The sequence below is a fragment of the Trichoplusia ni genome, chromosome 3 (assembly GCF_003590095.1).
Source record: "Trichoplusia ni isolate ovarian cell line Hi5 chromosome 3, tn1, whole genome shotgun sequence".
Taxonomy (NCBI): domain Eukaryota; kingdom Metazoa; phylum Arthropoda; class Insecta; order Lepidoptera; family Noctuidae; genus Trichoplusia; species Trichoplusia ni.
This window is the reverse complement of record NC_039480.1, coordinates 4,625,104-4,640,351: the sequence shown is the minus strand read 5'-3', so window position 1 is coordinate 4,640,351 and position 15,248 is coordinate 4,625,104. Positions and strand designations below refer to the sequence as shown.

At 37.1% G+C, this 15,248-nt stretch overlaps 1 protein-coding gene across 3 annotated transcripts in view; it reads left to right on the top strand.

Moving 5' to 3' along the window:
- The window catches only part of LOC113508973 (monocarboxylate transporter 12), a 59,613-nt gene that overhangs the window by 19,608 nt on the left and 24,757 nt on the right, over positions 1-15,248 (top strand). For 2 of the 3 annotated variants that reach the window (XM_026892194.1, XM_026892195.1), the window contains exon 2: positions 3,056-3,326. In XM_026892194.1, the coding sequence (XP_026747995.1) occupies positions 3,194-3,326 (133 nt within the window). In that variant the 5' untranslated portion in view covers positions 3,056-3,193. Of the gene's footprint in view, positions 1-3,055; positions 3,327-4,079; positions 4,158-15,248 lie in introns of those variants that run through there. The other variant, XM_026892196.1, reaches the window with a different exon arrangement.

The following is a 15,248-nucleotide window of genomic DNA, read 5'->3' as shown; positions in this document are numbered from 1 at the left end:
TAGGTTTTTTAGATTCGGTTGCTATGGGAGGGCTGGGAGCTTAGATAATGTTACGTCACTTTCCAATAAAAAACGAATAGTTAACATAGACATACCCTCATGATCTCACACACAAACCCTCATCATCTCGTACACAAACCCTCTCGTACACACATACTCTCTTTCACATTCATACAATTATTGTATCTTCTTTCTGTTTTTATGGATGCTTGTTCCTCTTTCACGCAAAAACCACTGATTTTTTATAGTAACTATCGTGAGACTGATTCATTATTAAATGATGTAACGGTTAACTCACGCGTATTTACCGGGAGTGCCCGACTCGTTTCGGACCCAACCGGAGTCCTTAAATTAACCACTGAATTTTCACACAACGCCATCTAGTCATAAACAAAGGTTAGGTTCAAAGATGCTTTATTTCTCAAAAGAACGTAGTTCACTGGATGAGATACAAAGGTGATAAAACAATAGCTAGAATCCAATGTGCGCTGCTTAATACTAAGCAAAATCGTAATGCTTAACTCATACATTCATGAAAGTTTACATTTAAGCAGTAGATATTACTATTTTATACAAAACTAAATAAATCATTCCGGTATTCGACATCTATAGAAGAAAATTATCATTTCTAGTTATAATTTCTTTTAAATTGCTTTTGAATGTATTCTTTAATTTCGGTAGGTAGCCGATTGTGCTATAAGTATTATTTTTAAGTTGTAGGTTGTATTATAAGTAGGAAATAGACAACCGATAAACATACTTATATATCTCTAAATGCATAAATAATATAAATAAATTACACCCAGACACAGAACAAATGATCTTGCTTATCACACAAACAAGTTTCTTGGGTGGGATTCGAACCCACGACCTCCAGAATAGAAGCCAAGGTCGCTAACCACGAGAACAACAGTCAAATTAATTGTAATAAAATTATATCAAGAAGTGTCAGTATGACATCCCTATTTCCAGTAGTTATTTTTTTGTAGGTTTCCGTACCCAAATGGGTGAATTTTTAGGGATTTTTAGGGAGCTTTGTTACTTAGGCCTTAGGCCTGTTGGTCTTAAATTAACCAAGGTAAAGAAAAGTAACCAAATAAATATAATTACTAATTGGGTCTTGGGGCGTTTCGCACCACGAGTTATTCGAACCGCGGTCCGAATCGCCCAAGTACTATTTTTGAATAGGTCGATTCACACCACAGTGGTTGCAGCGGTGCGAATAGCCCAAGGTATCTTTTGGAATGGGTCGATTCGGACCACTGAGCGAAAGTACTTAATAATCATATCGTGTATCTTGATTTCAACTCATAGAAATAATTAAAGATTTCTAATCATTTGGACAGACGATTAGAAAAGTGGTAAGTGTAAAAAAATATGCGATTTAAAAATCATGTTTAATATATGTACAGTCAGTTTCATCAACATAATTAGCCTAAAGCAGACTTGCTTATCACAGATTATGATTTACATTGTAATTTACTTATAACTAGTTAAATATGTACAATCAAATGGTATAACATGTGTATATTAATATTAGCTATATTTTTTTTTGTTAGACGGTAATAGTTTAAAATCACAGTTTGATCAACATCATACGATATCTTTTATCATTTTGTGCTTGGTTGTACTGAACGAAATGTACAATAAAAACTACATCTCTTCTGTCCGACTTCACCTATCCAAAATTAGAAATGTTTTTTCCCTATATTGTGGTCCGAATCAACCCATTACCAAAAGTTCTTGGGTGATTCGAACCGCGGTGCGAAAGGACACATTCAAAAAGAGCTCTTGGGCGATTCATACCGCGGTTCGAATCGGTCACGGTGCGAAACGACTATACACCCTACTAATTGAAGTTCTAATTACTCGTAATAAGGAAACAAAGAAACCGTTGGATTGTAAAATAAAGCAATTATCAACGGTTGACACGTTTTTGCAAAGAGTAGTAAGGCCGCCTTCAAATCAGAACAGACTAGAGGTCTGTTCTGATTTTTGAACTGACTAGAGGTTTGTCAATTTGTAAACGATGAATCAAAAGTTTTTTTAAGCTTTTGCATAGCTTCTATCGCGGGCTTTGAGCGTGAAGACCGAATCAAGAAATTCCGTAACGAGAAAACCTAACACCCCCCACTCTTCCATCTATCGATAAATACCAGAACTTTAATGACTTTTTGAAATAGCTTGTCTCTTTAGTTCAGCACACAAATCACAATTTGGAGAGTCAAACTTTTTCACTAACAAAATTTCATCCTAATCGAAGACCGGGAAGTGGGTCAAATTAAGATTCCAAGATTTTCTTACATACTTACAAGTGAAGCTAATAAAAGCGTGTTAAAAAAGGAAACTTTTTTGGGAGATTTGTAACTCTTTTAATTTCATAGTTATGAGTTTACAAAATATTAAAACTGGCTCCAAAACTGCGTATTGCAAACGTCAGAACAAACAGCTAACCAGAGAACAATAAAAACAAAATCATAGAGGCTCAACCATCAACAAGTTTAATGGAGCTCTCTATGAAGACGATATAAAGGTATGGAAGGAGAAGACATGTCACCGAACCTGCACCTTTTGAAGACAAATCCGTACATAAAACCACAAGGCTACTACGACTATCGTACATACCGTATCATAGTAATTTTGCTTGACAACAGAAGAAATAAATATTGTCTTTTGGCCTTGGCAATATTATTATCTAAGAATTCTATTAATGTACCGTAGAAGATTGATTACGCATTATTCATGCAAATTATACCTAATATTATTCTGGCTATTACTAAGCCTGAACGAACATACTTGCCAACTTTATATATATATATATATATAATAACTGAAAATCTTCCTGCAGGTCTAACTTAGAACCTCCTTTTTTTGAGTCGGTTAAAGCGCTTAAACCATCTCCTGAATGTAAGAAATACTTTTCTGAAAACCGCATCTAAATTGCTTCAGTCAAACAAACGCGAGATCATCGCGGACAAACATACAAACAATCAAACAGAAAACCTCGCTTAAAAAACATTCCTTTTGTGTAATATTCTTCCTTTCTTTGTTCCAGATAAAAACGAGCCAATTAAAACAAGACTGAAATACATAAAATTATGTAGAAATATATACATTGACTAGAATTATAATATACATTCCAACTGAGTACGTTTCGTACATTATATTATGACAATTGGTGATTAGACACAAGATGGCGACTCCTGTCAAGTTGAAGATTGAAGAGCGGGATGGAGTTGAGGACAAGTTGTTGGAGGAGAACCAGGTGTTGATCGTGCCAGCTCAACAGCACGATGGGCTGGTCGCGGCGAAGTCGTCGAAAAAAGGTTGTTTATATTTTTGAATTGAGTTTTTTAGTTGCTCGACTGCAGTGGTTGAGGTCACCACGCCAAACCCACTGAGCGCGACGTGTTGCGGGTTCGATCCCCGCGTAGGACAAGCATTTGTGTGAACCACGACTGCTTGTCCTGTGTCTGGGTGTTTTTGTGCATGTGATTTGAATGTTTATGAAACTCCCCGCGGCACAAGGATTAAACTTAATAGTGCGGGAGTCTTTTTTTTTAAATCGTAAATAGTAAAATGCTAACATTTGACGTAACTGCTAGACCAACGGGTAATAGGACATTTGTCTAAAAAAATCTAAGCAGTACGGTATATAGTTTCCCAGAAATATTGGATGTTATTTTTAATTTTATCTCTTAATTAGTTGCTTAGGGCAGGACCATCACTGGATTATACAGTTTTTTTTGTCAAATACCCTAGTGAAATAAGTACCTTATTAGTTTTTTTCCCTTTTTTCTCATAAGATTTTTAGGAAACCGATCAGTTCGTTATTTGGGTTAGGGCAAAATGCATATTAAAATAAACCTAATGATTTGTATTTTTTTTAAACGAACTACGACAATAAATATAGTAGAAAATGACATAAGCAAGCGATAAAACACGTCACAACTTACAACATAAGTCCAAAAGCCTTGATACCCAATTTAAAAATATTTAAAAATGTAACAAAACAACGGGTAGTTTTAAATATTGTTGACAACTAAGTGACCATCACTAACAATTCTCATTTTCTTATCGTTTAATAGTGAAACAGTTTTAACGTTAGTGTTATTTAGTGTAAAAAATGTCAAAACCAAGATATAAAAAGCTGAAAGGTATGTTAAGTTTTATTAAAGTTAATTTTTAAAATGTTTAAGATGGGTTTTTGAAAGAAATTGGTGGAAATATACCTTGGAATTAAAGTATTGAACATAACCTGTATGGTCTTAAAACTTTTGCTTTTGGTACATCTTGTGAGTAGTAATCTGTTTTAAAACTATAAAGAGATATTTTTTTATAGGAGATACATATAGATTAATGCACAGTAGGATAAATACCAGAAAAATAATGAAAATTTCTGTTTCCATGTTTTTTACTTGTTTTATTGATATCTGGCAGTCATTTTTCATTAGATATCAAAATATATTTTAATAGCCGATCAATTGCTAGTCAGATTTGGATTCCGTACTAATTTGCAAAAATTCGGTCACTCATTAGTTTTATAGTGGCAACAAAAATAGATAATCTGTTAAAATATCACCCGTCTAGGTATCATGGTCCATGTGGTCCATCCTATCAACAGAAGGAGAAACAGTGTAGTCAGGTACTAAGGTCCCATTAATACCCTTTAGCTACATAACCTGAAACTGACCTTTGCATGCAGTTCGATGCCCAATTAAATCTCTAATTTCATGAAATCTGCATAGCAACAAAACAGATCATTAATCAGAATAGAAATTCATCATCGTATGTAATTAAAATTATTCGTTATCTGATGATTATCGATTTAATTGGCCTTAGCAACTAATCGGGTCCATGTCCGATTATAAGCATAATCATGGCTATATTGTTAAGCCTAATCTTATGCCTAATTACATTTTTATCTAGTGAATTCCGTGTTTCGGAAGCCATGTTAATTGTGGGTCCTAGCTGTGATTTATACATCTTTGACAGTCCTCACAGGTAGGCAAGAAGGTCTGACAACCAGTCTTGCTAAGGAGTATCGCGTTGCCTAGGTAACTGGGTTGAAGAGGTCAGATAGGCAGTCGCTCCTTGTAAAACACTGGTACTTAGCTGAATCCGGTTAGACTGGAAGCCGACCCCAACATAGTTGGGAATAGGCTAGGATAATGATGATTAAGTAAATATTCTTTAGGTCATATGCCTTTGAAACACTTAGTTAGTTATGTCTAACGAGCAAGAGAGCATTAGATACGTTGGTTATGGTTACCCTAGGCACACGAAAGATTGTTGCCTGTTCCAAACCAATATCTTATACTTTTTCTGTTAGCCTATATGAAGCTATGGAATTTAACTATCATCATACATTCAATATCTTACAAGTCACATGCACAAAGATACACCAACGCAGAACAAGGATTCGTGGATCACACAAATACTTGTCCTACGCGAGGGTCGAAACCTCGACTCCTCGCGCGCTTGATTTTGGCGTGTAGACCTATACACCAGTATTTTTATAGTAACTATCGTGAGACTTATTCATTAATAAATGTTGCGATGGTTTACACACGCGTATTAATCGCGATCGGAGCTGACGCGTCCGCTCATGATTAAGGACTTCGGTTGGGTCCGAAACTAGTCGGGTGATCTCGATAAATACGCGTGAGTAAACCGTTGCTTCATTTAATACACCGGTATTTCTCAAAACGGTCACCAGTTTAGCCATCCGTGTAGTGTTTTGTTAAGTCACGTGGTGTCGAATGTTTACATTCGATTGTGTTTAGCGTATGTCGATCTAAGTCGGGTGATAAGTAGCTATTATATTCAATTACCATACTTATATGAAGGTTGTATATACTGTGACATAAACATGTTCATACGGAAAACGAACCAAGAAATTGATCTTCGTTTAGACTTTTGTCGTTTAAGAGTCTATCGATGTTTGTTCCGGATAATCTCTTAAATGGCTGGACTGAATTTTACTTAACTTTTACTTCAACATAGCTGACGTAATAAGGAGTAACCTAGGCTGTTTTTATGTACGAAACAATAAAGTAATTTTTGGTAAACTCCACTCCGATGAAGATGCGGTTACAGTTATTTTATAACTTTCATGAAGAGGATTCATAATTGTTTAATAACGGCTTCATCATCATCATCATCATCATCATCAGCATCATCATCATCATCCACAGCCTTTATCCTCCCACTGCTGGGCATAGGCCTCCCCTTTTTCGTGCCAATTTCTACGGTCCTGTGCTAGCCTCATCCAGCCTCGACCCGAGACCTTTATAATGTCATCGACCCATCTTGCTCCCGGACGACCGACGTTTCTTTTGCCTTGTCTTGGCCACCATTCTGTCACCGCCTTAGTCCACCTGCCATCACTTCGTCTGGCCAAGTGGCCTGCCCAGCTCCAATTCAGCCTCGTTATTGTGTCACCGACGTCTCGAACTTTGGTTCGTTTTCGGATATCCACATTACGGACACGGTCTTGGAGTTTAATAACGGCTTACTCATGAATATAATTTATCGGGATTGTGGGACATAGTTTCGGACCTAAAATAAGACCTTAATCATGAGTTGAAGCGGCGGCGTTGAAAGAGTTTTGAAAGGTGCTTGGTTTGTGAGGTACTTTTCGGGTAGCCTTTTTAACTCACGAATAACGTGGCTTTCCTTTGTCAAAATTACTTTCAAAATAGTTTGGAGGGGGGGGGGGGCTAGCATAATGCAGTATTATAGCTTATTCCATCCTTGTTATTATAATTGCTTACTCCAGCTGTCTTAAGATTGTGAATACAACTTTACTAACGTATTGCATTACTATGTTCATACAGGCATGTAATTATCAGGCGATGAAGCGATAAGCCAAGCCAGTCGTGTGGATACCAACACCTCTGATTGTGTTGTAAGCTTGTGTTCACAATCACACAGATTGATGTAACTATGTATTTTGTTATTATTTATTATCAGTTGCGGTGGCCTTGAGGTCATGCATGGACTTGTATACACAAGAAGCAGGATCGTTCCCAACGCAGTCAATGTCAAAATTTGCTTTTTTATAGTTATAATTATGTGGGACGTTCTTCATTCCGTTCCGTTCATCGTAAGGAAATCTGGATTCGAAATATCTTCTTCTTCTTCTTAATATATAAAATTCCCGTGTCACGATGTTAGTTACCGTACTCCTCCGAAAAGGTTCGAGCGATTTTAATGAAATTTTGTACACATATTGGGTAGGTGTGAGGATAGAACAACATCTATTTTTCACACCACTAAGTGATAAGGGTTACTCACAATAAAAAAAATATATTTTATTTTATGGACCTAATTTTATATTTTTCTTTTTGTATATTACGGCATTCACTTACTTTTTGTCTTCACTAGAATTTATTTCGAAACTAGAAAGAATTTATAAGGCAAAACAACGTTTGACGGGACAGCTAGTTGGAATTTAAAATCGCCCGTAGTGAGCTAGCGTGGTGATCAATGCTCAAACCCCTTCCTATACGGGAAGAGATCTGTGTCCAGCAGTGGGTCGTATATAGGCTGGTATTATACTGCTGACAAGAAGTCTTACTATTGATAGTAAGAAGTATAGTGATGAAAAAAATGGTAGCTTAGTGGGATGGGAGACAGTTAGCCTTTTTTTAGGTTGGTTGGTTTTTTTTTCTTTGAATCCTCACGGACACCCAGTGTCAGATTCTTACTGACTAAACCTGAACCGCCGTACAGCGTCACTGTATTTAGTAGGTGCGCAGGCAGGGATGACAGTTAGCCTGCTAAGTCAAAGGTTGTGGGTTCAAATTCAGGCCCACTAATTTCTTTTAGAATTCATGAGCGTAATAATTAACTAACTAATTATCGCTTGCTAAAAACGGTGATGAGAAACATTCGGGATTAAACCAGTAGACCTGAGAATGTATCAAATATGTCGTTACGTCACGTCAGAGGTCTACGGACGGTTTAAAAACTCTGACACCAGGTTGAACATCAACCATATGATCTTTATGTTCAGGCAAAATGGAAAACTACTGAAATAATTCACGTCACAATGAATGATGCGTATTTCTGTTGAAGTGTGTGACGATTCGAAATTCCTTTGTTAATTACGTGTTAATTATTGTTTTATTTATATAATAATATAAACAGGAAAGTTGTTGTGGAATTCTCGGTCGTTTATCAAACTGGAGTATTTGTCAGTCATTTTAAAGTGACTACCTCGTCTAGGCTTTTAATATGTAACCTATGTTGCTCACAAATTTCTTGGCTTTCTATTGATAAAAAATACCGAAATAAGTTAAGTAGATACGAGATTACCGTCTACATCATTAACCAATGGGGGTAAAGTTCCGTAGGTTCGATCCCCGCGTAGGTCAAGGGTTTGTGTGATCCACGAATGCTTGTTCTGAGTCAGGGTGTCTTTGTGCATGTGACTTCAATGACCGCGACACAAGGATTAAGTCCTCGTCCTCTTTTTTCAACGTCCCTTGTCGACAAGAAATATCATGTCGATATTTTTAAAGTTTTCTATTACATTGCGATGTAATATAGGGTTTCGTCTACATAACTTTAGATAAAAGATAAATGGAAAAATGGCTAAAGATAAATAATGTGTTCAGATTCCAATCTAGGTCCTCGTAGCGACTCGTATGTGCATGTTTCCAGACTATATACCTAGAGACTAAGGCTCAGACGTAGGGCATTAACCTATTTCAGTCCGTCTAGACTCTAGACCACTTTATACCTAGAATTTTATTACCTACCTTCCTTCCTTTACAATGGGGTGAAGCATAAGGAACACTTATTTTGTACTGTGGTTTAATTTGAATGTTTTTGTAAACTCCGTCTTTTGAAGGTAAAAAATGGCACCCTAAGGCTCTGCTGTCTGTCCGTCATTTATCACCTGTATCTCACGAACGGCAAAACCGACGCAGGTGAAATTTATTTATTTGGAAGAATATTTTAACAATAGAGAGATGAGGAGTAGAATATTACTTTTTTAGCGGAGTCGTATTTCTTTTGCCACAACGACAATAAATTAAGGTTTAGCAGCAGTTGGTACATAATGATGAGTGACAATCCCTCAAAAAAGAACGTCTTTTAAGTATATTTGTACGGAACCCCTAGTATCACGAGTCCATTAATAAGTCTATTAACGTGGTAAATAACAAGAGTTTTAGACTGCACGGATGGACAAATAACATGTATGTCAATGAATGCCTGAATGCTTTTCCTGCGTCTCGGTCTATTTTCTATAACGTGTGCTCCTGTGAGTCTGTTATGAGAATAGGTCTATGCCCAACACTGGGCGATTTAAAGACCGGTATTATAGTTTCAAAACTCATCCATCGCTAAGAATCTCAATGGAAACGCACCTTAGTATCAAACATGCAAGGTTACACACAAATTATTAGGCATCACGCGATCACTATTCAGACTTCTAAAGATTCTACAAATTAGTTTAGTAGTTAGATATTTCTCGTTATGTGAACCAAATATTGTGTATAAAGCAAATGTGCGAAACAAGAGGTGCGTTATATATATATTTTAGGTCTCGAAGTAAGAACGACGTGGTGTTTATGTTTGTGCGTGCCTGTGTGTCCCATTGTAGCTCTTGAAACGATGAACCGATATTGATTTTGTTTTTATTTATTTTAAAATTGAATTATTCGGCAATTATCTGAGATTATGTTTGATGAAATCAGTTCAAGTCATTTCGCAAAATGGCGACCGTAGTTTTGCAGTGAATCCTGTCAGGTTTGTGTCGGAGGTTAAAACATTATGGCCCGTCCTCTACAAATGATCCCAGATCATAAAATCGGGATAAAACTATCCTATGTGTTAATCCTGGTTGTAAACTATCTGTATACCAAGTTTCGTCTAAATCCGTTCAGTGGTTTTTGCGTGAAAGTTGTCCAAACATCCATACATACAAACTTTCGCGTTTATAATATTACTAGTATTTATAATGCGGTATGTGTATGTTTGTTTGATACCAATCTAGCGTTACCATTGAGGGCTCAGGTTACAACATGGAAAAGGAAGGTAGGTAGGTTTTCGCGGGAAATGCAATGTAATCAGGATTTACCATCATCCGGCTTAGTGCAATGCCTTTTTATATAAGTGTACAAGTTGTTTTTAGATTATCTAACTTTATTAATTTACTAGTTGTTGCCCGCGACTTCGTCCGCGTGGTAGAAGATATGAGTTAGGAATTTTTGAATGGAAGCAGACGATGATGAATATTTTGCCCCGTTTTTGCTGCATTTTCCCCTGTATCTTCGCTCCTATTAGTCGCAGCGTGATGGTATATAGCCTATAACCTTCCTCGATGAATGGTCTATTCAAAACAAAACTATTTTTTCAATTTGGACTAGTAGTTCCTGAGATTAGCGCGTTCAAACAAACATACAAACTCTTCAGCTTTTGATATTAGTATATATTAATTATGTATACTAGCTTTTGCTCGCGACTTCGTTGGTGTGGTTTGGAGATATCGGTTTAATTTTTGAAATCGGATTAATTAGTTTTAGAGGAACGTATGTCTGTAACATACTGCATTACTGCTGTGCACCTATTGATCATAGCGTGATGGTATATATTTTATAAACTTCCTCAATTTATCCAAATTGGGCTATCTTATATTTCAAGAATTTTCAAATCGGACCAGTAGTTCTTGATTCGCGTTCAAACAAAAAAAATCTTTTAAGCTTTACAAAAAATCGTACCGACTGGGAATCAAACCTCACGAACATGTGTACTGAATCTCGTGAAACTAAAACCCAATCTCAATATAATTTAGGAAAAGGACATTGAAGAAAATATTCACATTGTAGTAATTTATCTTGTATACGACCCGAAATTGTTTAGACAATCTCTTAGCTATTTAGTTTCAATGAAAAAAAAGATATATATATAAACAAAGATGATGCAACTCTAACCAAATTTTCATCTATTTCCGATTCTTAAACAATTCTATGATAAACTCGTTGACCCGTACCTATTCAATCGAGCGGTGTTTCTACGGCTCATATAGCCTATAAAATATAATTCCAGCCTATTTAAATCCCACTGCTGGGCATTGTTAAAAGAATGTTCAAAAATCGGTTCAGTATTTTCTGAGATTACCACAGAAAACGACACAACATCACAAAATTTACCTCTTTTCAACACAAAATAGATAAGTTATTTCTAATTATAATTATGTTTTTTTTTCTAATATTATTAGCTCGTGGCTAATCTATAACAGCATAAGTGGATCGATCACAGGTTAAGCTACGCTTGACGCGGTCGGTCCGTAGGTGACCATCTTTGTTATAACGAGTTTTTCCCTGTTTCGGAAGGCACGACATCTTTGACAGTCGTCACAGGTAGTCAGAAGCTAGAAAGTTTGACAACTAGTCTAATCAAGGGGTATCGTGTTGCCCAGGTAACTGGGTTGAGGAGGTCAGATAGGCAGTCGCTCTGTAAAACAATGGTACTCAGCTGAATCCGGTTAGACTGGAAGCCGACCCCAACACATTTGGGAGAAGGATAGGACGCTTTTAAATAAAATATATTATAGATAAATTATTCCTAATTATAATAATAATCTTTCTAAAACCAAGAGCCGTTATCAGAAACAGGCGATTTGCTCGGCCCACTAAATTAATGATTGTCTAGATATCAGAGGTCATCGAACTTGTGCGTTTGACTCGTAACAGCTGTTGCGAATGACGTTTTTATATTTGTGTTATACGTTTGCTGCTAAGTCGTAAATGCTTATTGTTTTTGCTTTATATTATGTGTGTTTTAGACGCGATCGAGACCAAAATTTGTATAGTTTTGTTGTTGGACTGTGTCCGGTATAGGATGACAGATCGTAGAATTAGTCTGAAAGTGGCCTAAGTACAAACAATTCGGTTTAGATTTATCTCTTATCCTGATATGAGGCTTGTTTGGTCAAATCTTTGGGTACAGATTTGACCTTGAATTTATTTGACAATCCGTCAACAAATATAATTTGACTGAACTATTCAAATTTATCTATTCTTACTATCGTTAAAGCCGCAAAAGAAATACATCATCTCTCAAAATTTCAATTGCCTAGCTATCACAGTTCATGAGATATATCCCAGTGACTGCCTTACAGACAGACAGCGAAGCTTCAGTAATTAGTTTCCTAAAATAAAGTATGGTCACGGAATCCTACAAAACCCTATTCAATACCTTTGGGCAATCCATTTAACGGACTCATTAGAATATTTTTGTCACTAATTCTATTACCGTACAACCATGCATTCATTCCAAACACCAGTTAGCAACGTTTAAGTTCTGACCGCATTCGCTATCGACCTTAGCCTAAGCACAAGGTCACTCACGGCAAAATTTAAAAAGGTTTGTTCTCTCACAGAAAAAGCATTTAGAAGGCAGTGAAGGGTGGGCGAAACTGGGTGCTGTCCAATGTAATCTGACCTTCAAAAAGTGCCACTTAGTAGCCTAATTTGAATTTTGATTTTGATTTTGACTCGCTTCAAACCCAAGCTACACCTCAATCTGGTTTAAAATAAAACTCAAGCGAAAAATAGTCCAGACTCGAATAGCAAAAAGGTTATCCAAGCAAATAATAACATAAATATTCTCTGTTTATCCCACGAGTGTTTAGCGAGGAGTTATTTCAAAACACAACTTCGGAATCAATTTGATGGTGGCTAAAAATAAAAGTCACTGTTTTTGGTGCATGCAGGCTAAATGCGTCGAGGGTATGTTAAAATAGACGAAAACATCTCAGGTGTAAGAAGATTCGTACTATTCTTTGACAAGTTACAATTTCTATTAGCCTGAAATCAATTATTCTCTGTTAAATGACTACAATCAGAGGAGCTCGTGGCTAAGCCTTAACCGCATAAGTGAATCGATCACAGGTTAAGCTATGCTTGACGCGGTTCGTCCGTAGATGGGTGACCATCTTTGTCATAACAAGTTCCTCCGTGTTTCGGAAGGCACGTTAAATTGTGGGTCCCGGCTGTTATTACTACATCTTTGACAGTCGTTACACGTAGTCAGAAGCTTGAAAAAGTCTGACAACCAGTCTAACCAAGGGGTATCGTGTTGCCCAGGTAACTGGGTTGAGGAGGTCAGATAGGCAGTCGCTCCTTGTAAAACACTGGTACTTAGCTGAAAACGGTTAGACTGGTAGCCGACCCCAACATAGTTGGGAAAAGGCTAGGCCAATGATGATAAATGACTACATTCAGGATGGGAATCTTTGTGTGGCGAGGGTTTTACAAACATTCAAGTCACATGCTTAAGACACTCAGACTCAAGATAAGCATTCGTGGATCACACAAGTATTTGTACCTATGCTAGGATCGAAATAATACGTTACCACTATATTCTGTGACGTCGCGCGTGGTAGGGTTACCTGGGCAATACGATACCCTTAGTCAGAATGGTTGTCAGACTTTCTAGCTTCTGACTACCTGTAACGACTGACAAAGATCTGTAAATAACAGATGGAACCCACAATTTAACGTGAACGAAATTTTTAGGAACTCTATGACATAGATGGTCACCCATCCACGGTCCGAGCGTATCAACTAGCTCAACAATTGATCGATCAAGTTGTGCAATTGTAGTTTAGCCACGACCTCCTCAAACACTCCTAGTGAACACTCTTCAACATTGTTTATAGCGACCTGGGAAGTCGTTACAAAAAAGTTTTTCTTTTGTGACTGGGATTTCCCCATTTCGTCTATACAAATAATATAATGAGGAATTTTTGTTTGTTTGATACGAATATGCTTCGAAACTACTGGTCCGATTTGAAAAATTATTTCACTGTTGGAAGCTACATTATCCCCTCTGAACATAGGCTATAATTGATTTCAAAAATATTAGGGTTTCGTAAGAAAATTGCGATATTGTAACCCAAGGTCAAATCAAATGTCATTTATTCAAATTAGGCTACTAAGTAGCACTTTTTGAAGGTCAAATTACATTGACAGCACCCAGTTTTGCCCACCCGTCACCGCTTCCTAAGTGCTTTTGCTGTGAGAGAAGAAACGGCGCAACAAACTCCCCAGCAGACAGGTGAGACAGGTGTCATAGCTTATATCTTCTAACCACGCGGATAAAGTCGCGGGCAACTGCTAGTTTCCAATAATTTGGAACACTTGACTGACATCCTTAAATAAACATGTTTTCAGTCAAGGCCGACAATAATTTCACAGTTCATTAAAACATAAATGTTTATGTTTATGCCGGCATAATGGCGACATTAACTGGTTATTGCTAGAAACCTATTTGTTCTGTAACGGCTATTAATAATAACGAAGTCAAGACAATGTACGTAGAAGATAAGAGGATAGTGGAAGCACCGCCTTTTCTTGATTCTCGGCTCAGTGGACCGCCGGTTCTTGCCCTGTAATCCGAAATTGCCATTTAAGACATAACCCTCTGGATAGCATGTCTTAAGAGACAGGAAAATCATTCAAAATCCAGGCTATGCAAAAAGGCAGATGTAGCCAACATTACCTGACCCTCTTTAACTAAGAAGAATAACTAATTTTCAAATCTGTTACCACGAAATAAAGTTGGTTAGATCAGGAAGAACGAGTCAGCTGTGACTGGCCGTTGGTGACATTGTTTTTGAACAGAAATAGGGCAATTTTAGTTTTCACGATGTGTATTATAAGATTCTATTTTTTTACCGCGGGGGAATCCTAGTGGACACCCGCTCCCTCGGCAATGGATAATGTGATTTCTAAATATATCATGAAACAGCTAAAAATTGAAGCTTGTACGTTAAAGAATTTAAGTTAATATTTCATATTTACTACCTGTTATCTGCCCAAGAAACGTCAATCGACACTTAGATTACAATGAGAAATTTTCAGGACAAAACTCCGGCCGTCGTGTTGGTAGGTACTCTTGCGCCATAACGGATGAATAATAAGGCAATGAAAGAGCACTTCTCCTAAATCCTATGTTCCGTGCTTAACCATCTTAAGATGGACATTATGGCCAGTTTCCATGGGCTATGACGTCACAGGTGATCAGAGATCTCGTCGCTTTTAGTAAGATCACACCCACATTGGTTGACTACAGTTGTCTTATTGTTTTGCCAGACATATAGTTTTATGGTATTCGCCACGTGTGCTGGTATTTTTGTATTAACGGGTTTGCTTGCGTCTATTGTAGGTTGTTGCGGTAAAAAGTAGTTCCTTTGTCGAAGTTTAAGCTTACGGAATTTAATCCTTGTG